Source organism: Seriola lalandi, unplaced genomic scaffold, assembly GCF_002814215.2.
Source record: "Seriola lalandi dorsalis isolate HSWRI2012SDOR001 ecotype SW California unplaced genomic scaffold, Sedor1 jcf7180002050658, whole genome shotgun sequence".
NCBI classification, from domain to species: Eukaryota; Metazoa; Chordata; class Actinopteri; order Carangiformes; family Carangidae; genus Seriola; species Seriola lalandi.
Genome location: NW_019521211.1, coordinates 14,099 through 41,981, shown reverse-complemented (window position 1 = coordinate 41,981; position 27,883 = coordinate 14,099). Strand labels below are relative to the sequence as shown.

At 40.2% G+C, this 27,883-nt stretch overlaps 1 protein-coding gene across 1 annotated transcript in view; it reads left to right on the top strand.

The window, feature by feature from the left end:
- Positions 1 to 5,369: 5,369 nt before the first annotated feature.
- The window catches only part of myo10l1 (myosin X, like 1), a gene marked incomplete at its 3' end in the record, with an annotated part of 36,607 nt that continues 14,093 nt past the window's right edge, over positions 5,370 to 27,883 (top strand). Inside the window, exons 1-2 of the mRNA XM_087171960.1 lie at positions 5,370 to 5,840; positions 21,198 to 21,296. Of these exons, the coding sequence (XP_087028086.1) occupies positions 5,820 to 5,840; positions 21,198 to 21,296 (120 nt within the window). The remainder of the gene's footprint in view (positions 5,841 to 21,197; positions 21,297 to 27,883) is intronic.

Sequence of the window (27,883 nt, the reverse complement as noted above, 5' to 3'; positions counted from 1 at the left end):
GCCCTTCAGACTTGCTCACCAGACAGAAAGGTTATTGCTGGATGTCAGTAGAGTACTTAATAATCAATACAGATGAAAAGAGATATGAAAATGTGGTGGCATGTGAAGACTGATTAGAAACCAGCTGAGGCACAGGGACAAAATAATGGAAACACCCAACAATAATTGCAGTAGTTCCTTTTTAAATGAATAGTTACAAATGTGCTAATTTCTTTTCTTACCAAGAGTTAGAGAAAGTTGATACCACTCACATCTGTATGGTATATATGAGGCTACAGTCAAAAGCCAGTTAGCTTAGCTTAGCACAAAAACTGGAATCAGGGGGAAACAGCTAGTCTGGCTCTGTCCAAAGGTAGAAAAAAACCAGGGGCAGATTTCGTCACCTTTGAACAAAGCAAGATTAGCTGTTTCCCCATTTCCATTCTTTAAGCTAAACTAAGCGGCTGCTGAATGTAGCTTCATATTCACCCACAGACATAAGAAAGAAAGTGAATGCATGTATATCTCAAAATGTGAACTATTCTGCTAAGGAGAAGAGTCACCTTTATCCTTAAGAATATCTGCATTCCTCCTTATGATTATAGCTGGTGTTATTACTCCTTCACTTAACAGCTGTTACTTAAGTTTATTAAATTTAACTCCATTTCTCTGACAACCAATAGCGGTATTCATCCTGTATGATACGTTGGAGAAGTTCTCCTTAAAAGTGAAAATATAAATCTGGTTTTCATTTCATTTTGGGTTTAAAAATGTGTTCCATGTTTTGTTTTTAATTTTGATATGTGAGCATATCTGATTGACTAATGTTGAAATGTTACTGCTATGGACAGGAGTGTTTGCCCTCCGCTGGCAGGAGTTTAATATTGACGAGTAATTCAGAATAAATCAAATTAGAGCGACTAAGTAACCTCATCTGCTCAATATTACATTTCATCAAGTGTGTGTTTGTTTGTGTGTGAGTGTCTCTCGTTGCAAGCCATATAAACTATAATGTTTATTGATGAAAACTAGGTTTTCATTAAGCTGCTGCAGCTATTGTAGTAACAGCTACTTTTTGTCGTCTCAAAGGAGTGATTTTGTTGATTTATTGCAGAACACATGCATGCGAAATTCTTTAATATAAGAATGGTGAAGAAAATTATGCATTAAATAGAATTCTTTAAAACATTTAACAAGGAGCTGTGTCTTAAAGAATGTTATTGTTTTTTATAGTTTTCACACCTAAAATCTGAGGAAATTGGACTGAACAATGCATCTTTGTCTGGCTGTGACCATTTAGAAAAAAGAGAGCCATCAGGCCTTGTTTTGATTTTCCCATTTTACCAGTAAATCAGTACAAAGTAAGGTTGATGGTCAACCCGGGCATTTCACAGTGAGATTCTCTGCACCTCTTTGATTCAGCGTATCCTCTCAGACAGCCATAAAGAGCTGTGTCTGGAGGGAGGGAGTCGGGTCACAGAAGAGGAGCGGCTAAAAGAGAGAGAGGGTAATAAATGAAGAGAGATTTATTGATGCTGGGGTTGTGAAATTGATTGGCTGTGACACTGGTGAGTGATGCCTATTAGTGCATGCAACATATGACATGTGCACACATACACACACACACACACACTCACACACCAGTTAGATAAAATGATATGCCCGTGGTTATCCACATGTTAGTCCTGTTTGTTAGTATGCTCACATGCATATGTACATGAAGACTCAGCATCATGGATGGATGGCCTCGGGTCTGAGCTCTTCAGTAATCTGTCTGCGTTTTCACTCAAAGAAGCTGAGGACCTATCGATGATCCGTCCACAACACACACACCTCTCTCTGATTTACACCCACCTTCCCCCACCCCACCGCACACACTTATATTATATATATGCAGAGTAACAGTAAGAGGAGAGGGTCACGTCAAGGAGAAACAGAGGGACACAGAGCTGTGTTCAGATGAGTTAGCAGAGTTCTGCTCCTGGCTCGCAGGGAACAAAATCTGCCCCACACTTCACTGCTGAGGGTCGCTTGGTCCTGATGTTGTCATGGTAATGAGAACTTAATAGCCCAGACTTTCTATTGTTGGTGTATTTTGATGTTTGTGTGGGTTTCCATGCATGTGTGTGTTCCTCTACACATGTGCATGTTGAGATGTCTCTTGGGTCGATGGCTTTTAGCCGAGTAATTACGAGTAGCAGCGACCACCCCCCCTCCGGCTTTTTCACTCCCGCGAATATTCAGTTCAAATCTGTAGCTGTTGCATTTGGTCTATTGACTTCCATGTAGATGTAGATCAAAAATATGACCAGAGCATTGTTTTATGCACCCTGGAGTACCAGTTGGGAGGTGTTTAGTGCATACAGTTTGAACTGTAATAGGTTTAGCCAAAATCTTATTTTGAAAAATGCACCTTATCACTAGGGCTAACACTAAGATTAGTTCATTGATTGTTTAGTCTATGAGTCTAAAACCCACAGGTATTTAATTTACAATGATATACATTAGAGAAAAGCAGCAAATTGTCATATTTGAGAAGGCGTAGCCTAAGAATTTTTGTCTCGTAAATTACTTAAACAATCATCAATTATTAAAAGAGTTTTGTTGACATTTTTTTGTTGATCAATTAACTCATTTCAGCATCAGCTCTAGCTAGCTCAAGAATGTCTTAAATTGAAAATACAGTAAAAGCATTGTCTTCAAAATCTCCCAATACAATCACAACATCAATCTCCACTTTTCTCACAGAATGGCAAATGATGCCAGTGTCCTTCAGAGCAGGGCTTCATTAAACTTTAAAAGAAAAACTTCCGAGAAAGCCATAGAGATAATTTGAGAGTCCATTATGATTTGTAAGCACTGCTGCGGGCCAGCTATTCAAACTGAGAGAGCTGTCACCTCTGTTAGTCCTATGTCAATAAACTGTTTGGGGTACCTGAATGCATCACCACAAAATAACATTGTCATTTGTTCACATCCTATGTAATTAAGGTGGATGTTTGCAGAAGTAGCAATATTTAAAGTGACTTGTAGTCATCTTCTAACATACATTAAAATGCAGATCATCTCATAAGGCTTAGTCTTCAGCAGATTTACACATTAAGGAATTAATATGATGTAATTTTGAATTGTTATGTTATTGTCATCTTTTTTCTTTGCTTCTTTGTTTATTTTGATCCTTCTGATCAAAATGACTTATCTCATATTGTATATACTTTTCTCATTGTATGTGAATATTATGTTGTGTATGCGTTGCATGGAGGGGGTGTGGTCACTGAGAGGGTGGAGTGGGTGGCACAGTGGTAATCTTGATGTTTATATACCAGCCATGTAGCCGCCTCCAGTGTAAGCCCAGACAAGCTTACTGTTTACAGTGAGTGTGAGTGCGTGATGAGGTCTGCGCAGGTTGATCACACAAGTTTTCTTTTCCCTTAAGGCCAGTTCATATGAAAGATTATAAAGATCAGGTCTCATTTCCTGAGTGTTTGTGTATGTGCACATGTGTGTACCCATACCCCCTACAGACGCACACACTTCTAACAAAAACGGGGGCCCCGTTGTTGTGTCTAGCTTTTGAACTGTCTCCCTGATGAGGACAGAGGGTGCAGCTAAATAATACTTCCATGCATGCATACAGGAGGCCCCCTCTATACCTCCAGGGCTCCAGAGGGAACAGGCTGAGCTTCACAATACGTTACCCCAGAGAGGCCTCAGCCTGCTGGGCTGCTGATAGCTGCACCTGGCCCCCGCTGTTTGGTCTTCTGAAGAAGAGAATAAAACCACACATGGTCCACATAACATTAACCAGCTGTCTCTCCATTTCCATCTCATTCATACAAACTGGTGTAGTTAGGTGTGCTGTGTGTTGTCCTTGTTGATTTTGATTTTCACTGTTCTGCTCGTGTGTGTGTATGTGTGTGTGTGTGTGTGTGTGTGTGTGTGTGTGTGTGTGTGTGTGTGTGTGTGTGTGTGTGTGTGTTGTGAGATATCATTTTTCACCCAGGGGCCCCTGAATAACCCTGTAACCAAGCCTCCTCCTCCTCCTATGCCATGAGGGGGAGGCTTTTTAGGAAAGATCATACAGAAATATTAACTCTCCCCCCTCACTCTCTCTCTTTGTGGTTTGGTTTTGGAGAAGCATTAGAGTGAATAGCGCTGACAGCTCTTGCCTCATGGCTAATTTAGACATCATTTCAATGAATGTTAGGGGGATTTCTTCCTCAGCATTGTTACATATTCGTATCCACTCAAGACAGCTAATCAAAACTCATTATTTCATCTCACAACACAATTTCTACACTTTTGATAAGTCACCCTTTTTAAAGAGTTTATAAGTTGTAACTAAAGGCTTTATTATTTGTTAACAAATCTTTAACTAATGCTTTTAAATTCAGGTATATACGATTAATAATACGAATAATAAACGAATAATAATAACAACTTAACAGTCATAAATAAAGCATTAAACCATCTGATCTGCAGTGTTAATAATTAATTTATACAGTGTAACAAAGATCAAGTGTGCAGTTCTAAATGTTAATCATCTGTTAATAAATGAAATTTTGAGCAGCCCAAAATATCAGAGGTCAACTGATCTATTGGATGAGTTTTCCTGATGAATTAAAGCTAACAAAAAGGGCAAATTATGCAACAAGATAAGTCACAGAAGACATTAGTAAATTATTATAAACCTATTACAACTTTTAAGAAAAGGGCACCATGAATGTTTCTCATGTGAAAACATTGCACTGCATTGGCTTTGACTTTTTGATCCTAGGGCAGTGGGGCTTTGATATGGAGGTATGAGATCAGAAGACTGGCTGAAGTGCCCTTGAGCAAGATGCTGAATATCTATTACCAAAAGCAGCTGTTTTTTTTTTGTTTTGTTTGTTTGTTTGTTTTTGTGATTTTGACAAGAGGAGAGACAGCTGTCTTACTTTCTTAATTTTCTCTTTGTATAATCCGCTATTAGCAGTTTTTGCCAGAGATCACTGCTGTATGAAAAATTATGTTGCTGCTGGACAGTCTGGTTCATTTCAGGATCAACACCTGTAATTGGGCCAAGTGGGACAGAGGCTCTTTCATCTCTTCTGGTAGTCACCAAACCAAAGCAACCTCTTTTTTCCCCAAACATAGACTCACTGATAACACAACTGTTTTTTATGACTGGAGAAAGAAAATCCAGCGTTAACCACAGCACTTAAGCTGCAAACCTGTAGTATACCGCTCTATATCTGCCTGTGTGTAGCTTACATGTACAAGCTGAATGTGTGAGTTTTGTGTTAAAAGAGGCTGAGTCTGCACCGCCCCGTCGGTGTGTGCCGTGGACAGCGTCGAGCTCATTCTGCCCCCGGACTAGTCCTCTCTCTCAACCCCACGCACCACAGTTACTCACAGCCTCACACACACACACCCACACACACCCACACACATACACGCTCACACACATACATCCACACATGCACACACACTGAAACACTGAAACGAGGCAGACCTGGAAAACCGGGGCGCTTCAATTAGCGCTCCACCGACGACTCCCTGGCGTGGACATTTTTAATTTTTCATCATAGACTCCAATTGGATTTTTCTCATGTGGCTTGTGTTTTTTTGGCGCATAGAGCCCGACCGCTGCTGAGGCGTGTTTGAGCAATTGAGCATATCTCGGAGATGAAGACAAACGCCTGGTGAATGGGATACACCAACACCGAGGCGACGCTACCTTTCCCCCATCTTGACAAGCACGCTCACCCCTCCGTTGGCGAGATTTGCGCACACGAAACCGGAGCCGGTGTCTGCGCTCTGCGGGGCCGGGCGCGCGTCGTCTGGGAGGAGTAGGGAGGATGGACGCGTTTTTTGCAGAGGTAAGCCACGGAGAATATGTGTCACTGTTATCGAGCTAAACATTAATGACAGACTAAGCGTTGACGACGTGATATAGCCTGGATTTCCACCGATGCATGTGCCTATATGCTGCAAGATGCTTTTTACGGGTTTTCTTTATGATCCACATCGGGTTTGGTCAGGGCAGGTGTTGCTTTGCTTCTGTCGACTGGAACCATTCCTGACCGTCCCCTGCAAATACCACAAGGAACAGGCCTGTCTCATTGCTTGTTCATCCATATATTGATTGGAAATAAACTAAACCCCTGTTATTTTCATTATCACTGCAGAGCATCAGGGCCTGGTTGCCGGCTTGGTGAATTAATTCAGAGCAGAGCCGCAGATAAATTGGCCAAACGAGGGCTGACACGGGCTTTTGCATCCATAAAGCTGGCTCTCGGATTAAAGCCAATCTGTTAACAGAGGGCAGACCGTGTTGGCCTTCAGCAACAGCCCTCCCTCACCATGCTGCTGCGAAGACACAATTTCTGTTACTTTCTTGCACTGTGAATGGGATGGATCCATGGGTGGGTATGGGCCGGTACACGGCTGCGGGAATTGAGGAGGGGGTGGAGGGGGAGGGGGAGAAGGAGGGTGGCTGGCTATCTGGAGAGTCGAAGGAGGAGGAGGAGAAGGATGAGGGATATTTGTGCGTGTGTGAATGGAATAGGTGGGACAGGAGGGAGATAAATGGTTAACAACTGGCATCATAATTGAATATTAGGTAAATCAGTGGTTATTAATTCACTCTCCTCCACATTCTTCCACTGCCTATCCTGCTGGGAGAAATCCACTGTAGGCTTTCACCTCCAGCATCCTGGGATTTATTTGACAGAACAACTCTCACAGTTGTAAAAACCAAGACTGATGTTTTCTCCAGTCAGATCCAGAGCGGTGTCCAAGTTTTCCCTTCAGTTTACTTCTCATATTCCTTCTTCCATTCCTTTCTCACCCACTTCAGGAGATGCAAGCCAGCTCTTACCTCTTCCCCTTTCCCTCCATTTCATTTGTGTTGTGGTACCACTCACACACACTCACACACACACACACACACTATTTAGTGGCACGTGTGCGCGTGCGCACACACGCGCGCATGCATACATACATGCAATCTGATGAAACATAGTCTTGTCCACTGCTTTTGATGCCAATATCCGTCCTCTCCAAGCTACTTATCCCCCTCCCTCTTAAGTTAATCTGATATGGGTTTAAATGCCTCTCACATCGGCAGTGATGTCATGCCATTTATTGGTGTGTGTGAGTAGTAGAGTGGGTATATGTAAGTGCCATGGTGAGCACTGGTGTCCATGCAATACCTTTCTTTTTCTAGCTGTTGCTGGGTAATACAGCATTGAGTCGTGGCAGTTATGTGTGACATTAACAATTTAAAAAAAAAAAAAAAAAAAAAAAAAAAAAAAAAAAGGTAAATGATGGCATGACATAAACATGACAACCTTTAGGATGATCATACAGCAACAGTGAAAAGCTACAATCATCTCTCTTGCTCCATTTCCCACCAGTCTGTCTGTAATATATTGATCATAATATTGATTCACAGACCAACACATCAGCAACCCTGCAGCCCCACACAGCACGGACGCTGAAAGCGTATGAGAGACCTGAAAATGGAGTTACTTATTGAGTTATATGTTCAGGCTCACAGTCCTGATATCCAGAAATATGCCTTCATGCAGTGGGCCGCTGAGTAATCAGTCCTCTTGGGAGGTGTCTCTCCAACATCCACTTAGTTTCATTCCTCTGCTGTCCTCACCACTCCATCCCTCAACCTTATATCCCCGCTGCATTCCTCCATTTGTCGCTCTATCCTTTAAACCAGAAAGAGTGAACAGCTGACCCCTCTCTCTGTCTCTCTCTCAGCCCAGGCAGAAAACATGATAGTTGGCCAGCCAGCCAAGCATGAAATGTCAGGTGGCTTTAGAATATTGTATAATCCCCTCATTTTCAAACCATGTTGGTTCGTAGTGGAATATGGTAGTAGTTGTGACATAAAGTGAAAATCAATCCTTTTCTGGTTACAGTAGCTAAAAAACAACATTCATGTCAAAAATTAGAGGATGCTACTGGAGATACAGTTTGTAACAATGAGAAAAACCTAGAGGGACATTAACATAAAATGCAGAAAATTAGTGTTTAAATGTGATCCTGGGATGAAATTCCTGTTATGATGTCATATTTTCTTTCATATTTTACTTCAAACATGGCAAGGAAGTGAGCCGATTGCAGGACTAAGTTTGGGGAATCTCTTAGATTTGTTTGAGATCAAAGGTAGCCTAACAGCCTAACAGGTCTATACCTTTTACCTATACCTGTAAGTGTCAGGACAGAGGTGTCAAACATATTCCCTATTATCTAAACTTCACTTGAAACAGGTAATCTCTTTGCAAGCTAACGTTAGCTTGTCATTTGGTTGAGTTAACTACATCGGAGTCACAACTCACATTTACTGGCATTAATGCAACAATTTGAAATGTAATTTAGAATCTCAAGTGCCAGGTCATATATGTGTATGACTGTATTTCATAATATTTTGTGTGAATCATAGACCTTATTTCCGGCATTTAATCAAAACTTCCATGGGGTGAAGAAGTGCAAAAATGCTAACTAATTTCTGGGATTTAGGACTCATTCCTGCAAAACTATATTTAGTAACAGCTAATCTCTACATAAAAAATAGTTTCTGTGGTGCAATCTGTTGTAATGTTGTGATCTCCACTTAATTAACACTTTCAACTTAAAAACAGGTGGCGTAACTGACCCCTATGGCCTATGGTTTAATTTCTCTAGTCAAAATGTCAGCTCTTTTTCCGACATTGTTAGCTGTATTTAGAATCACAATTAGGGCATTACCAAAACTCAGTACTGCACTGTAATAACATTTAAGCACTTTACATAATTGAATAGAATGAAAGTAAACAGAGCGCAGAGTAAAATAGATGAGAAGTCCTTCACATGCACAATGCTCACAATAGAAATTTAAACATCCACTACGACAAATGTGAAAACTCCATCTGCTGATGTGGATTGTGTGATATGATTGAAATATTGAAACCACAACAGCTACTTAATAGACCTCGCAATAGACCTTGCAGTGAGGTCTAGTGTTTTCTACACTGAATATTAGAACTGAATAGCACAGAACTGAATTGTTCAGGGCAGAAAATTCTCTTTGGCTCGCAAAGACATAAAATTGGCAAATGCAATGGATATATAATGTATAGCAGGGCAAATAATAGCAACAATGCAGAGATGGTTTTTTATTTCTACTTCCTTTTCTTTCTTTCTTATAGCATAAGGAGGACCTCTTTTAAATGTGGTTTGCATTTACCATAAGAGAAGCTGCGCATGTACTGGAAACTACTGACCTTCTCAACTCTGTGTTCAGATGACAGCAGCGTAGTGTAATCACTGTCCCATTTACCGAGGAGCTGTGCATTGAAATACTCTGTGCTCTAAACACCTAAACACCTGAATCAGTGTGAGTGTGAGTGTGAGTGTGAGTGTGAGTGTGTGTGTGTGTGTGTGTGTGTGTGTGTGTGTGTGGAAGAGAGGTAGATGACATTTGGTCTCGGGGGTGACAGTTTGTGTTTGTGTTGGTGTGTGTGATAGGTTTGGACTGGATTGCAGGTGCACAGCCACCATGAACTGATAACCAGGGGACAGACAGGTGTGAATGTGGAGAGAACAGCTTTGGCGATGCAGTGACACATTATCTCAAACCTGCTGTCACTGCTGCTTTATCATATCTGCCTGTTTACAGCCTCATTTTCTGTCCTGTCTTTTCCCCCGGTCAACACTCCTCTTCTTCTCTTGTTCGCTCTGTTGCTCTCCCTCGGGCTGTAAATTGTTATTTACGTCCGCAATTTGTTGAGTGGCCACTATATACCACACTGAGAACAGTTATGGAGCAATGAAAGCTTTCTCACACAGAAGTTGATTTTTCATGCAAAGAACTTGCTCCGCAGTAAAATATTAATCATCTGCATGCATTCTGTACAGCTGCTTGCATATAAGCTGTGAAACATTCATGCAAAGATGGCGAAATCAAAGCAGCTTCCATTTTCTTGACTTTCTGCAGCTTAAACATCATCATCAACATCTTTTGTGTGATGCATTTTGACACACAAGACTGAGGGGTAAAAGTAGCTAGTAGGGCCTGTGCCCATCAATAGTGGTACATATTATACAGGATTTCATATAAGGTGCATGCTGTAGGAAGCTGGTTCATTGGAGGGAAGGTAACAGTCACTGGAGATGTGTGACCTATATTCAGCAGCTCCAAACACATTTGTTCTGCTCAGGAGCTGCATCAGCTTTGCTTCCCTCTCTCACTCTCTTCTCTTTTCCCTTCCCTCTGAAGCTCTCTCTCTCCCTGCGGCCATTCTCTTGGTGCTTCTCCATCTCGCTCAACCGACCGCTCTCAGCGCTGCTCTGCCAGTCCTTCTCCTCCTTCTGGCATTTTTCCAGCTCTGTTTTTCCACTCCTCCACATCTTCTCCTTTTCTTCCCGTCTCACTCTCCTGCTTGTTCTGCACATGTAGGTGTGAGACTACCGCTCCGCCTCAGTCAAATTGCATTGAAGCTATTTTACACTGTGTGAATGAAGCATCATGTCCCAGAATCCTATGCTTCTATTAAATAGGCTATGATGCAGCTGGGAAACCTGACCGAAAATTTAAATTGTCATTATTATTTTGATAACAGCAAAGTAAGAATGAGTATTTTTTTCTTTAGTACACTGCATGATATCTAATTTCTTGTACTGGCTCATTTGTAATTGTCTTTCCTGACTTGTATGATTGTTTTGAATTTCTGGACAATTAGTCTCAAATCTGTACAATATCCAACGCTTTCTATTTTTAAACTATGGCTAAGAAAACAACAACACAAAAATATAAATAGAGTATATAAAACAAACAAATAAATAAATACATTATTGTACATTCACGCAGCATATCCCACAATCCTCCTGAACACCATCTCCCAGCATCCACCAGTTCTTAGAGGAGAGAGGCTGTTTCCATGGTGCCCTGTTTCCACACTGTTGCCGTGGAGTCTTGTTGCCAGGGTTGGGGGTGGGGGTGGGGGTGTGTGACTGTAGTTTTAATCCAAGATGAGAGAGAATGTGATAATTAGCAGAGTGTTCAAAACTGGCCTCTTAAAGAGGATTTCAACTGTACAAACACACACTTGCAATTACATGCACATGCACACACACATACACACACACACACACACACACATACACACACATACACACACACACACACACAAACACACACAGATACAAAACAACATTAACAGCTGCTTCTATCTGCTGCCTTTATCCCTGCTTGTAATTTAGCGGTAGACTCTGATCTGGTTTACTTTGGATAAATCATTCATGTGTTTGTTTTGGAATTCAGGACAGGTTAAAAGGTTATCAGTCTAAAGCCTCAGATATTCCAGAATAACAGTAACGCAGCCAAATAGGGAACACGCTGCGCTTTTGCACATAAGACTCTTGGCACTTCTGTATCTACAGTAACTGTGAGCTTTGACCTGATGGGTTCTGTGTGTGTGTGTGTGTGTGTGTGTGTGTGTGTGTGTGTGTGTGTGTGTGTGTGTATGTGTATGTGTATGTGTAGGGGTTTATGTGTTACATTAGTCAAATGTAGAAAGACGACGACATTTTGTTGGTTTGGTAATGCTTTGAAAAGAAGCCATTTTAGTGTTAATTGTTAGTTTAGGTCATGGAATCATGAGGTTTAAGATAAAGACATTTAATTCTGTTAAAATATTGTATGTATACAGCTAGGGCTGCAACTTATGATTATTTTAATCTTCTGATTATTTTCTTGATTAATCAATTGATTAATCAAGAAAATAATCAGAAAAAATGTCAGAAAATAGTCCAACCGACAGTTGAAAGTTTATAGTTTAGTAGTGATTAGTGATAGTTTCCTATCATGCATGACAAAGGAAAGGCTTTTACATCTGAGACGCTGGGACAGGAAGTCTTTGGCAGTTTTGTTTATAAATCTACTAAAGCATTTATTCAGTTATTATAATAGGTGCTGATTAATTTTCTTGCGATCGAATAATCAGTTGAGATACTAAGTGTTGCAGCTTTAAAGGCAACAACGTATCTCGCATCTCCGGGTGTCTGTTGTTCTTGATTTGACGGTTTCAACTGACAAGCTTTGGTGTTTCAGGTGGTGCTAACATGAAGTTTGACGAGTGAGATGTTTTCAGGTAGAAATCCACTGTAGAAGAAGCAGAGGTTTACTCTTTGCTCAGCAGAATGTGAGACACTTTGAGTATCAGGTGCATCTTCCTGGAAAAACTTAACTTCACTATTACTGTCTTCACCTACGTGAAAACCCACAGCTGAATGCTGCAAATTCAAGGAAATGTAGGAAATCATCAGCTAATTTATTCGTCATAATTAAAGGTCAGGGAATCGATGTAAGTCTGTGGAAGATCCTCTGTTATGTGAAGCAATAACACAAATGGGATGTTCGCAATTTCGAAATGCAGCATTCCTCTAAATAATAGCGAGCCACCTTATAAAACCTTTGATTAAAAGATAATTATACTGAATGAATGCTTGAGGCTAAAATCCATGTCTTTATATTCACTTGTGACTTTTAGCAGGTTTTATTTAGCCCCAGATGTTTTCTTTAACTTAGTGTTGAATTTCGACTGCAAACTCTCTCACTGACAGATGTGACTCATATAGGACAGGTGACACTCGCACACACACACACACACACACACACACACACACACACACACACACACACACACGTTGTTGTTGTCCTTCCAGCAGCCATAATCTGCTGAAAGCTTTTAATGTTCCATTAAAGGTGATTGTATTATCACCTTTAATGGAGTATTACTGACACGATTTAGGTTTCCAACACAGGCTGGGCTGCGCTACAGTAGATACATTCGGAAACTGTGTCACGTTAATGTTAGAGAAAAACATGTCATGCAATACCCTCCATGACAGCCAATGCTTCTAACGTTCATGCCAGAAGGACCAGTTTGACACCATGCAGTGCATAGTGTCCAATGCGTTGGTGGCAAGTTCAACTAAATTGAACATAAAATAAATAACCACAAATACTCCACAGTGCACGTCCTATGGGGTCTTCCATTTACAAGAGACGTGTTATTATGGCATGGCAAGTCAAGTCAAGTCACTTTTCTCTAAGTTTCCATAGTTTATTATCTACTGTCCAATCCTTTTGGCACTTGAGTAAAAATCTTAAGCATGGCAGAAAATAGGCCTTTTTGGGAGAATGGATATTGGATATATAGATATGATGTCTGAATATTAATATTGTATTTACCTTGCCCAAACTATTCACTCTGGTGTATTGTGCCGAACCTGCTGTAAAGGCCAGGATATACTAGGAAAGGACTAGTTTTTTATGGCAAATTGTGTGACTGGAAATCTAAACTGTTTTGGTGAAGGTGTGATAAAAAGTCGGCCATCATCAAAACAGGCGAGACATGATAGTGGTTAAGTATGAGGTTAACAGTGCACATTTTCAGACAGTCTCTCTAGAAGACAATTCATAGTGTGGCACACTAACACTGTTCACATGAGAAATGACAGAAATAGTGGTGTGAAAAATGAAAAAAGAGAGAAACCTTTAAGTGGAAGTTTAAATTAAGTACCCAACATGTATCGCATGCAGCTGGTCAGAGCTCTTTCACCCACTAACCTCATTGACCTGAAGAGATTAGAAAGTTTCCAGTCACTCTACTTGAAGGAACCGTATAACGTCAATAACAAAAACTATCCCTTCACTAAGGATGGACAAGGACTGTATTTGCTCTCCTCCTCTCGCCTGATTAATTGTGCTTTCTCGCCTGATTAACTGACATAAGCACTTAGTACCACACCCACATCCACTCCACCATCACACATCCATCACAGGGAGAGCACAGGCAGGATTTGAATGGGGTATGTGGTGCAGCACAACATGATCTTTATTCTGTCTTTAGGTGCCAAAACATTGATTGTGAAGAAGAGAGGCAGCTGGACTCAGAAGATATTCTCACGTTGGATTATTAATTTTTGACTGTGTTTTGCTGCTTCAACATTGTGGTTTTAGTAACTGTAGTTAATGAGTTTGCTGAAGCTGAGAGCCGGAGCTAGACAAACACAAACACACACACACACACACACACACGCACACACATTCAAAGTCAACTCTTAATGCACCCCTGACCTTTAGTCTCAAGAGATCCCATTGTGTCCTCCCACCTCCATGCTGGTCATTAGTTATCTTCCATTAGCTGGTGACCGGTCAGCTGTTTCCTTCATCATTTATTCATTTGTGTCTCGCTTGTGTCATTTTGTGTCTTCTTCAACTTCCTCTACTTCTAACCATTGGTACATTTTGAGCATTTATAGGACCATCCCTATTGTCTCCGTCTTCTCTGTTTCTCTGTCCTCTCTGTCTCCTCTCCTCTGTTCTCCTGTCAGTCGATGCCAGCCACGTTGTCAAATATGCCTCTGTTCTTGTGTGTCAGTCCTTTTCTCTCTTTCTGTCTCTGTCATTCATTTATGTTTCTTTCTTCTATTATTTTTCTTTTCCCTTTCCATTTCTTCTTTTCTTTTTAGCCAGCTAACCATGTGGCTGTAGAGATGGAAATGTCAGTCACTGCACCACTTTGGTCCAGAATAAAATATTTCAATAAACTATGATATGGATTGACATGAAATTTGTGCAGACATCCACAGTCCCCAGAGGAAAAATCCCTCTGACTTTGACAATCCTTTTCTCTAGCTTTAGTTCACATTTGTGGTTTTGAGTAAAATATGTCAACAATTCGGCTACTCAGTGGATTTACATGAAATTTGGTACACACCTTCATGTTCCCCTCAGGATGAATTATACGATCCTCTGACTTTTCTAATGTCATCATCAGGTGAAACTTAAATTTATTCATACTTTGGTTTAAGACCAAAACTGTTAACATGCTAACACAATGGTGTGTGTGCTATGATGGTGAACAGCAGCCATTGCACAGATTGTGCACGTTATTAGCTCGCGTTATCCCTCCTTGTTGCTCTTATGTTTTGAAAATGCAGAAAAACAAAAAATAAGCTGTGGCCACAAACGTCCTCTCATTTCATCTCCATTGTTTTGCTTGTGTGTATGTGTATTTTTCCCCTAAACTTTATTAAAGTTAAAGTACTTGAAGGAGCAATGTGTAAGTTTTTCTATTGCCACATAGCCAACATTAGCATTAACAGCTTTTTGCGAGTCCAGCATCAACTTGATTCCTTTACTTGCCAATAGCTGCCTCCAGCTTTGTAAACCAACATCACTTTTAGCTCTTGTTTGCTTCTTTTTCTATCACACTTCTATTAGTTAAGTTAGCATGCTAACCAGCTAGCCCCGGCCTGGCTGGACCATCTTGTCACTTGGTGATACTGAGTCACTGTAGCGTCCATTCTGCCCTGAAGAAGTAGTGCTGCTCAGAGGGTTTATTATAACCTCTTGCATTTCTTTCTTCTTCACATGAATTTCTCTTTTTTTCCCCCATTCGATCAAACACCTATTCCTCTTCCAGAGTATTTGAGATAGTATCAGGTGTATTGATGTCCAGTTGAGTGTCTGTTGAATGTGCAGTTTGAAGTTCGTAATGTGTGTGTGTGTATGCGTGTCTGCAGACATTGACCATATGTTTGTGTCTAGGATTCACGAGTGTTTGTTCAGCCATTAGTGTTTCTCAGAGGCAGGGGTCCTCTATCGGAGGCTGTCTCCAGGGCGATGCCTCAATCAAATGGCACGGGCCGTCCACATAATCACCCGAGCAGAAACAAGGCCTTTTTCAGACAAGCACACACACACACACACACACACACACACACACATGCAGCTGGTCAGGGGTCTGGGCCAATGCTCTGGGGATGCTTTCTATTGTGTGTTCAGTAATGAAAGATTATTAGATATTCAGGATTTTCTTAATAATTGTTCCATTTTTCTTCTTGGTGTAATCAACATCGCTGCTTTCCCTCTGCACACATGCCTTGATACATATGGGGGAAAGACACTATATTTTTGAGATTATTATTATGAGATTATACACTTTTTAAAAAAAAGTCGAATCATATTACATATCACAGTACTTACTAAATTAATGGTGATCATTTAAAATGCGAAAGACTGTTTGTTTGCCACTTTTCAGTCTGTTTAATTTCTGTTTTTCACAATTTTATCATGTGTATTTCTGTTATGAGCATTTGTTAGTAGCATTTAACTGAGAGTAACCTTTCCAGGAAGCTGTTGTTTTCTTGTACAGTATGAAAATCAGATTACAGAGATTTAGAGGCTTCTGTTGTCATGTCGGGATATCTGCAAACAGATCCTGTTTATAAAAAGTTCCTGTGCTTTTAAGGATTTTCTGATGACAAAGATTTTTGAGCCAAGAGACACTGCATTCATAATCTACGTTGTCATAAAATCAAACAAACAATTATCAAACACGGTCACTATGAAAACCTCAATGTGAATTTGGTTGTTTATTTCGTCAAATATGTTGCTCTTTGGTAGTCCCACAAACCAGACTACAGCTTGCTAGCATGAAATTTTAATTTGACGATCATCAAAAGAACCAATGAGTGTGTTTACATGCACATGACTATCCAGGTTATGTGCTGTGTATGTAAATGTCATATCCTGCTTTCAAAATCCAGGATAAGGCCCCCGGCTGGTTTCGAGAAACCTTGACATGTAAACACCTTATCAAGGTTTCTGAACCTTTTTTGTTGGTGCAGCACATAGTGAATGAAATGGACTGTGTATACAGATGATCGGAAATCTAGACACTGTTCGAATAATATAAATAGGGAGATGAATAACCATTTTTCTTATGTTCCATATCCTAAATGTGATAAAGACCAGGATAAGACTCAAAACCAGGATACTTATGTGCATGTAAACACACACAATTGGCTCTTCAAACAGCTATTTCAAATATAAGGTTATATGAAGCATGATTCTGTAATCGTTCTGCCTTATATTTATCCCGAAACTGATAAATCTGATGTTTCCAGAACAGCTGGTGGGTTTTCCTGGGTTGAACAACCAGTCTGATAGAGGAAGAATAAATGTCTGAGAGAAAATATAAAGTTATCAATCATGCAATGTACTTTGTAGCTTACTTGAAATTACATATACTGTACTTACATTGGACTATGGACAATTGAACAACTGCGCTAATTAATCATGCTTAACTTGCATAAAGAAATTCAGCAAATAGCATCTCTTGAGCTGGTTGTTTTGTTTTTCTTTTTAAGTCCTGCTGGTAAGAGAGCAGGTGAGGTCAGAGGTCATGTTTGAGGGTGATGCGAAAATTGAGGCCAGTTGAGGTTTAATGGAGCTTGACGAAAAGATGATAGACGGAGCTGGAGGGTTTTGACTGTGGTCCAGTTTGGATTTCACGGAGCAGGGAAAGAGTGAAAGACGTAAACATTTTATACAGAGAAAGACCCCGAGTTTGTTGTCATGCATGGCCATTCCTGCCTGTCTGGGCCAGTAATAGACGGGGGGAGGGGAGGAGGACACAAAGAGGAGGAGGGCGTTGGTGGGTGTAGGTTGTAATGCTGGCAGGTCATTTATAACCCTCTGTCTCCCCTTCGCTGTATCTGCCCCAGAGATTGCACATGGCTCCGGCAAAGTACATCGATCTGAGACTAGAGCCCCATTTACTTAAAGGGGAGACTGATACAGAAGGCACAAAGGTTCATTATACTCTGGTTTATGGAGACTGTAAAAAGAAACCAGGGAGAGGAAAAAGAGTTTATATATGCTATGTGTTTATGTGCCATGAGTGTGCTTCAGGGCCAGTGATAAAGGACCAGTATTGGAGGTTCAAGTGGGGTCAGGGGTCTTTTTTATCAGTTAAAACAGGATGTAGTGAAGTACTGGTGAGCTTTGAGCGTAGAGCCTTAGGCCGGGGAGGTCATCAGGTCAAGTCACAGCATCATCACTATTCTAACCACTCTGTGTGCTGGAATCTGACGGGCAGACGAGCTGGATTTATGGACGAAACAGGCCAAGAGTAAGAGAGAGAGAGGATCTAGAGGAGCGATGAGGGGGCTATATATAGAGAGTTGCTGAGGAGAGAACAACAGAGAGAGAGGGACAGAGAGAGAGAGAGAGCAGAGGAGGCTCTTGAATTTTTCAGTTGCCAGAGTGATTCTAGATGTATGAGGCTCGTTCATGCAAAGATTAGAGTGAATTAGCATTAAATGTAACATGCAGTGCAATGCAAAGCTCAGACTCAGAAACACTTTTATGTCCTTCATGAAACAACTTCATTTGTGGCACCAAAACACAACAACATCAGAATAATAATAATGTGAACTAATTTCATGACAGTTTTCACAGAGGGGATATTTTGGTTAAAATGATGTATATGAATGTTAGTTTGTCTATGATTTTGTTTTGTTTATATATATGTATACATATTTATTTGGTCGGACTGTCGCTTTTGCACATTCGTATATCTGTAATTTCAGCATGAATGTGTCTGTTTGTTTGTGTGTGACACAGTTAGACCCTGTTATGTCTTATAGTGCACACTGCCAGAGTTACTACAATAAACCCAATGATATCCCATTAGGCCAGAGTGCGTTAGTGTTCTTTGGGATGGTGTTTCTATTTAGATTATTCTATTTTGTGCTTGTTTTTCCAATACTTTTTATAAACCAGATTTTAGAATGTGAAGAAAAAACATAATTTCTCTTACAAATGAGAAGTTGAACTATGAGCATAAAACACATCCTTGCACAAATCAGTACTCTCTCTGGGGTTTATGTTAAACAGATGTTTCTGGGTTACTGACATTACTGAGTCAGTTCTTTGACTTAATGGCTCTTCTCCACACGTGCTACTGTTGCACTATGTTTTAGATTAGCCTCGGTTTGTGCTGCACATGTTTTACCACTAAATTTGAATCACAGAACTGAACCTTTAATAGTCCTACAAATAAACATATGACAACCTTTTTTTGTTTAACAACACTTACTGCTATTCTGAAGGTATTTCCTGATTCCTCAAAGACCAATAACGATCTGATGAAAAATATTCTGTATTTTGCTGCATGATAAAAATGATCCTGTTTTGTTGTGACCGTTTGCAAATTCACACAGCCTTTTGTAACATAAGCAAAATATTAATGTGTTATTTTGTAAAAAAATATAAAATATTGTAGAGAAACATATACCAATATAACTTTTAATACATTTTTAATTTTGACTCAACCTGTACAATTTCCAGCTATCATTTTTATTTGGAAAAAGAGGCATAACTTGGGAAACAGTCTTTTTTATCGAGCACCAGACTGAATATTTTTTTAACCAGATTGTTAAAAGAGTCTTTGAAGAATCTGAAAATATCTCCAGGACAGTGGTTTTATCACAAAATTGAGGAAGAAAAAGCAAAGACGCCATACCTCATTTAGTTCACTCAAGTCAAATCACATAATAATGTTAAAGCAACAGTACTATTATCCTGTAAATACCACATGTGGCCATAGTATATATGTAATTTAGGTTAAGTGCTAAGATTAGGGCATGTTAAGGCATGTGGGACTCCAAATTAAAGCTAAGGTTTGAGTTTAAGGAATGTAATCAGTGAAAGGTTTGTACCTCTGATGCAAAGGTTTGAAGACACGAGTTTATGTTTGGAAAAAGGCAGCAGCGTTAAAGTCTGTATCCAAAAGCTTTCAGACATTCTCTCCCCTAAGCCTTACCTTGAGCTACCCAGCAGCATGTATATATAGATACTGTATGTGTGTGAATGATTTCTGCCTGGTTAACTCCATATCCTGGGGCACGACTGGTTTTCTATTATCATCAGTGTGTGTGTGTGTCAGACTGAGTGCAAGAAAAAGACAGAAAAAGACTAAAAAAGAGAGAGAAGGACAGGAAAATGAGAGAGTTAAAGGTTGTCTGGGGGTGCTTCGGGGTGTGGGACCATCTGTTGCTGAAACAATTCATGTCCATCCCTCCTCTGCTGCTCACTTCATTCAGACGCACACATCTGGTATCTTTTCAGGGCTCAAACCTCCTCAAACACTCATTTCTGCTCACAGCTACATTATTATTTTTTATTATAAACCATTTATTAAATGTTAATATACATTAAAGCTTATGATAAATATGGGTCTTTAAGTAAAGTGTGACAATTGAGTCCTTCCACACTTTACTTTATTTATCACTTTGAAGACATTGATATGTTAATACAATGATTTTCCCTTCAAAATAATATTTAGTATCCTGCAATGTTTTCATGCTCCCAAGCAAACAGAAGGTGTAATGCATTAACAGATCATCTAAACAAGATTAATATTAATCTTTATTATGATGAATTACAGCTTTGAATATGAAGCTGATTTTGTTTATTGTAATTTAATACTCCTCATTCTTCTTTTGGTCATGTCTCTTCCTCTGTCCCTTCTTCTCTCCCTCCTGTTATGCTTTGCCCCTTTTTAGGGGTTGGAGGTCAGAGGTCAGTGACTGTGTGAAAGAGGGTTTTGTCTGTGTGGAAAGGTCCAGGAAGAGCACACTTCCTCTATGACAAGACACACACACACACACACACACACACACACGCACACACACACTGTTGCTTTACCTTAATAGAAAATCCAGATGTTAAAGACTTTGTCTCCCATTAAACACATCTGTGACATCTGTCTGTGCAGCCATGCACACTCTCACTGTACAATAGTTTACTGTGTTGCATGTAGCAGATGAAACTACTGTAACTTGCCAGAGATTGTCAGCATTAACACAAACTATTTTTTTGTAGTCTCATACGTATTAGCATTAAAATAAGATAATTCACTTGGGCTGCACCTAATGATTATTTTTATCATTGATTAATCTGTTGATTATTCTCTCATTTAATCGATTAATCCTGAATTTGAGAAACTGAAGTTGCAGCTCTAGAAACAACATTGTTCTTTTCTCTACCTTTTATCTTAACTGTTCTCTTCTACAGCAACTGGACACCTCATGGTGCGTTGTCAGTTACCACAAGCTCATGTCTACATGTTTTTAAACTGAGATGGTTACCAAGGTTTTATGAAATGTAATGATGGTGATATATCAGTGGGAAAATGATCATTTCAGGTCTAGAAGCATGAGGATATAATCATGTATTTTAAACTCTGCGGAGACATCCAAGATGTTTCAGCTCAGCTGCTTCCCATGGTCACCGGAGGGTTCATGACTTTACGTAACCAAATACTCCTTTTTTTGTACACTGCCTAACTTCAATCTGTGTGTGTGTTTGTGTGATCCAGGGGGCCCGTGTCTGGGTCAGGGAGAAGGAGCAGCTCGTTCCTGCCACTGTAAACTCCTGTGGAGATGGAACCCTTGTGGTCACAACCGACTATGGCGAGGTAAGAAATGTGCACATATACACTCGCACTGCCAGCGTCTGTCTTTTCTGACCCTGTTTGTAGGTAGCACCACCAAAGACAGCAGAAGCATAGTTCACAACAGACACAACTTTGTAGAAGTAATCATACTGCACACTGTACAGATAAAACAGGATTATGACAGACGGTTGTATATGGACCCTGATCAACACATTACTGGGTGGATAAAATAGATTCGTTTCAGTTATTACATAAAGGAACACAAAGTTTGATGTAGCTTATTCAAATTCATATGAAAACAGCCTGTTTATCTCTAAGTAGGGAAATCATTCTAATACTGAAGTTTTTGATAGCTACAGTGAATAGTTGTCATACTGCTCCTGCTTGCATCAGGGGCGAACGGGCAACATATGCAGTTAGATCTTTAAGCTCCAAGGAAAAACATGGTTTAGTTACAAATTGCTTTAATGAAGCAGTTTTTGAAAATATTTTGGTTGCATTTTATACCTTTTATTATAGAGTTGCCAGTAGAGAGATGACAGGAAATGAGGGAAGAGAGAGAGAGAGATGGAAGGCCTCCAGCTGGATTTCAGCTCGTGTTGTTGTTGTTTATGGGCAGCGTCTTAAACCCCAAGGCCACCAGGGCGCTCAAACTACACACATTTTCCATTGGAACTGTGATGATCTGGAAAGATTGTTTACCGTACATACAGAAAGGTTTGTGTTTGTGTGATGAGCCAAACTTTAAAGGTCCTCAGAATGCCATTACTTTTTTTATGTGATGTTTGTTTAGCATACAAACTGTAATTATTTTGAACCAGACTAGTAAACAGTGTCAGCATTACATAACTGATGAGCTGAAGCTGCAGTGGTGTGCTTGGACTGTGCATTTGTATGCATGTAAAGGTCAGGGTGAAGATGAAGCAGCTGTGCAGGTTCATCCTCTCCTGTGTGGATCAATAGAAACTCCTGGTCATGATGCTCCACTTTCCTGCCCCCCCCCTTAAGTTCCTTCATCCTCCTCCTCCTCCTCCTCCTCCTCCTCCTCCTCCTCATACATATGCAAAATTCATCTCTGACACACATTCAGCCTCCGGAGGAGAGCCTGAATAGATGGAAAGTGTTATGGGAGCACAAGCGCACATGCTTGTTTCAGGATGTCAGATGTCAACCCCAACCCTTTAACACCACACCCCCTGCCAAAATAATGGAATTGAATGTTTAAATCTCATTAAGAGTATGTGTGTGCATGTGTGCGCTCATCTAATCTGTATCAGAGCAAGGACATGCACACATTGCTCTTTGGATTTAATGTTTTTTTTTTTTTTTGATGGCTGATGTGTTTCACACACACACATGCATGCGCTCCAGTTGGCAGCATTTAGATGGAGCTAATAATAGACTTGGCTCTTTGGCCCGAATTCAAGAGTCTCAGTAGTCCATTTATTCCCCCAAAGAACATCCACATCTGCCCTCTCTCTCTCAGATATACAATGAAGTTGTGTTTTGTGGCCTTTAAGACATAAAATGGCCAAATGCTGCTCTAAAAGCATCGTCTTTTGATGCTATAGCCGTAGTCCGGAGTTCCTGTTCGGGGACACAGCAGGGTCCGACAGGCATTTCCCAAAATAGAGGATTGGTTATAGGAGCAGGCATTCTCTTTGCTCTGGATTATGAATGTCCTCAACCTCCCCAGCCCCCATCCAGCTCTCCCTGCCTCCCTCCGCCCTCCCCTCTCTGCTAGCTGTTGGTGTTTAAATGTTAGCTCTGCAGGAGGTGGTGAATATTTGATAGAGAATCAGCAGGAAAGGGGGGTTTACCCTGTTACAAAAGGATCTGACCCTTGCAAACAGTCCCGGGATCCCCATCTCTCCCTGTTGCTCTGCCCTGTGTCCCCCTGATCTTGGTTAAAAATACATTTTTATTTCAGTGACCACAGAGCGCAGTGAATCCCAGAAGTATATTTCATAAAACAGCTAAAAATGACCTCAGTGTCGATGCCAATGAGGCATGTAAAATTTAAGAAATTTACATGTTTTCTGTTCTACCAGTCTTAAAAAGCAGTTTGCTTTTTTTTTTCTTTCTGTTTTTGATACTAGTTTTATTTTTCCTCTACCCTGTTCTTTCTCATACTCTCCTCCCTGATTCCCTGTCACTACACACCCTGACCCAGTTCAACACATTACCAGTTCTGGGTTACAAATGCTGTGGCTGCAGAACTACTATCCATCATGTCAAATCAGCACAGCTCACAACTACCAGGGGTATATACAGCCCTTTAGTATCATTCATACTCCATTCACATCTGCTTTTTCACCACTGAGAAATGCCAATACTGAACCATGCATTAAGGTTTAGAAGTAGGCAGTGGTGGGCTGATGGTGTGAGATTTATTCCTACAGTTCTCTCGTGTAAGTCATCTCTGACTTCATGCTGACTTCATCATGTTATGGAGGGCTTTTGACACCTACAGCAGTTTCATTCTTTGCATGCTATGATACAATCACGCACAACTGTCTGCATCCACCATGGTCATTGCAGGAAAGTCAATGTGTGTTGCTAATTCGATGGGATGGGAAGACAGGTCTCTGCAAATCTTTATGATCCCTCTGGTTGTCTCTGGTTGTGATGCATCCATTCACCCATCCATTCTTTTTCTACCAATCATGTGTCTGAGCTGGGAGCCCATAAAAACACAAAAAACTAATTTCATCTCTCTTGTATTTGCAGTATAATTTTTTCAGTCACTACATAAAGCTCATGACCATGAATGTGGGTTGGAAGGTAAATTGTCTGGTAAATCAAGAGCTAAACCAATCCCCTAGGATTCATAAAACCCCAGATCATGCACAAAGATCTCTCCGTGATCCAAGGTTTTACCTTTCCCCTTTAAGTCTCTACAACTTACTGTATAGAAACCATGATTAGATCAGATCAGATTAGATGAAACTTTAATGAACCTGTGGTGAAACTGGGTCAACAAAGAACTGCTTATAGATAGAGATAAAACAAATAGATAGTGAAGATAATACAGTGAATGAACATACTGATGATAATATAAAAACTAGACGTAGCCTTGATAAAACAGAGCACCTGCTAGTTTATAAGATGTTTTTACACTATTTATAATTTATGGATGTACTGCATGTCAATGATCTTAGATTTAAGCAGGGAACTAACTGCACTTTAGTAGTAGTAGTATTTCACACATGCTACGAATGTATGTTCTCACTGAGGTGCAAATTGTCTTGTAGCAGCAGGATTGAGGATTGATCAATTGACATATAATTAATTGGAAACTATTTTGATGATCGATTAATGGTTAGTCATTTTTAAAATGCCATAATATGCCAAAAGAATTAATTAAAATGTCATGTATGACAGTGAACTGCATATCTTTTGAGTTTTAGACTGGTTGAACAAAACATGCAGCTTGACATTCACATTTCACCCTACATGAAAGTTTACAGCTTTATATTTATAACCAGACATCGTCAGACAATCCTGTACCTGACAGAGATCTTCCTGGGCTGGTTGCCATGGATATGGTCACAGGGATACCGTCAGACTTCTCCTTACGTATGTTAGATAATTGTGATGTCCTAATGTATACCTGCATTGGACGCATTTACACCCCCATGGGAATTTATTGTGGGAAATGCAGACACAGACTGAGGTCTACTGTTAAATAGTACACACACACACAAGCACATGTGCACATATACACACACAGAGAGTTAACAATGAGTTACGGACAATGTGTGTTATGTGACCTGGATTTCAGTAGCTAGCGTAAAAGCTGCAGTGAGAGCTCACGCGAGAACAGTACATGCTGCAGGGAAAGCCTTTACTCCTGCACACACAAAGTGACTACATACTTGGACACGCACACACAGAAAAATTGACACACACTCCGTCGAATGCGCCTAATGAAAAGCGCAGAAATGACTTGTTTTGTCTGATTCGGCACAGAAACAAGCTGATGATGCTGTGTGATATCCTGACCCACATTCCTCTTCACAGTTTCATATTTCTAACCCTCTGAGGACACCATAGTTACTCGCTCGCTTAGTATCACATAATGAGATTAGTTTAACTCGTTAATTTAACTTAAAAACACCACGCACACACACACACACACACACACACACACACACACACACGAACATCTCCCTATCTGTCTCTTTGCTGTGCCCCTTATCAGTGAAGAAACGAGGCAGTGATCCCCCTTGGGGATGGGATGAGTGTGGGTTGCCAAATCTGAAAGGGTGATGGCATATGAAATGTGTTATTCACTCCAGTGCTGAATGGGTGCTGTGGGGCAGAGAAGGTATAAACTGAGTTAAAGCTTGTTGTTAACCTCTTTTTCTCAATCCAACTCATCAGGCTCTGTCATAAAAGAAAGAGCAACGGAGGAGTAGGATGCAGGTCTTGAGGTATACAATACAGGTTTGGAGCTAATTCTAGCCATGCTGATGGTATGTTTCCTTGGATGTTAGTGTGTTGGTCAGTCTGTCCACAACTTTGGTCCAGAGTGAAACATCACATATATTGGACAGATTGCTATCATGTTCCCCAGAGTTAATCCTACTGACTTTTATAATTAATTTGTCACTTGTGCCCAAATCCCTGCAAAACACATGACATTCCCATCAACCTCAGATATACTGTAGATAGTGAACATGGTAAACATTAAATGTGCATTATTGTAGTGAGCATGTCAGCACCTCTATGTACAGCCTTTCAGACTCTTAGTCTTGTTAACTGTACATGTTGAAAGTCTTTCTCCTTCATATCTTAGCGTTTTCATGTCTCACCATCAAGTTGGTGTTACAACGTTACCTTACAGGGTTATAACTTAATATTTTGACATTATGATTCAATTTGTTTGGATTATTTTTCATTGCTGATAATTTATTTAGAAAAGATGTGGGTGTCTGTTTCAGATTGTCCAAAGCCTTTGCATGGAATGATATTGAATTTAGCACTATAAATACATTTACCTATACTATACTTTTACTAAATTAAATATATAGATTTTAAGTTGTCACTTCAATTTTGGATTTGTTCATTACCTCAGCTCCCTGTGGATACTTGCACCCAAGTAAATCAATAACTTGGTTCCTGTTACCCGTCCAAAAGAGTTCATTTTCCCTACATGCATTGGTACACTGTTTTATCCCACTGCTGCTGCAGCTGCAGTGGCTCCTTTTTCTTCTAATATACTCTGATCTGACAAAAAATACCTCCTCAGTGTTCACCAGTCCTAATCTGACCCAAGCAGCTCTGTCAGATCTGATTCAAGGTCAGCGAGGAGAGCTGCAGGTGCGTTCAGGACGGTGTGATACTGTATCTTCCACTGGTGAATAGAGGTCTGCAGAATATATAGGTCACTGTGCCCACAGCTCTCTTTCTCTCTCTCTCTCTTCATCTTTTTCTCTGTTGCTCCCTCTCTTCACTTTGACTGCAGCTAATATGTGAAGTCAGATGAAGAGGCTTGTCACTGTATGTGTATGTGTGTGTGTGTGCGTGTGTGTATGTTCGTGTTCATATGAGCAAAGCAGGTTAAGAATGCTGCAGTTTTGCAGGAGGAGAGAGAAAATGATGAAACAGAGGAAGTGGAGTGTGTGTGAGACAGAGAGTACCACCAGCGTTATCCTTTAAGAAACTTCCTCTCCCACACTTCAGCTCCTTGAGAGATTATACTACTGAAGACGAATCGGAGTTGGTTAACCATGCTCTACTTGTACATTACTCTCATTCTGTCTCTCTCTCTGTCAGTCCACTGTATGTCGGTCTCCCTCCCTGGCTCTCTCTCTGTGTTTCCTCTCACTAGTTCCATGTCTTTCCTCTGTTCCGCTCTCCAATAATGAATTATTAAATACGAAGTATCCCATTTTAGACTCTCTTCACAGAAAACTTATTGTGTGTGCATCTGCTTCACATACAGTACATTTTGTGCATGCATGTGTCCTTTTTTGTGTGTGTTAATGTACACTAAGCAGCCATGCACAAAATGTGTGTTAAAACCCACCAGAGGGCAATGGAAAGAAAAGACAGACGTTTTCAAAAAAGTTTTTTTTTTTTTTTTCTTCTTACACTTCAACTGCATTTTATTTCAGTCACTGACATACTTCCTCTGCTCGCAGCATCTTCTCTCTCTGAATCATTGTGTATGGGTTGTCTCGAATGGTTTTCTCTTCTCTGCTTTATCTGCTGTTTAAGGCCTTTATATGTAAAAAGCAGCTTTAGCATTAGAAGCAATTGTAAAGCCCACAACAGTAGCTCAGACTTTATTTGCTTTAATCTTAATATCACTGGAGATAGATCATTATTTAATGTCCACTCCACAGATTTCTCGCATAGAAATCAGTGTGCTCATCATGAAGAGTACTCAGCCTTTATTCTTAATGGAAATATGTATACACTATCTATTAGGGTTTGGATTTTTGTGGTTAGAGGTGCAGAATCTGTATAGCTTAGCTGACTTCCTCTTATTGCCTAATCTATTTTTTATTCAGAGCAAATGTGAAATTATTGAATTTCAGCCTCATCAATTTAAAAAAAAAAAATGTATTTATGTGTGGTACCTTACCCATATAAGCAAG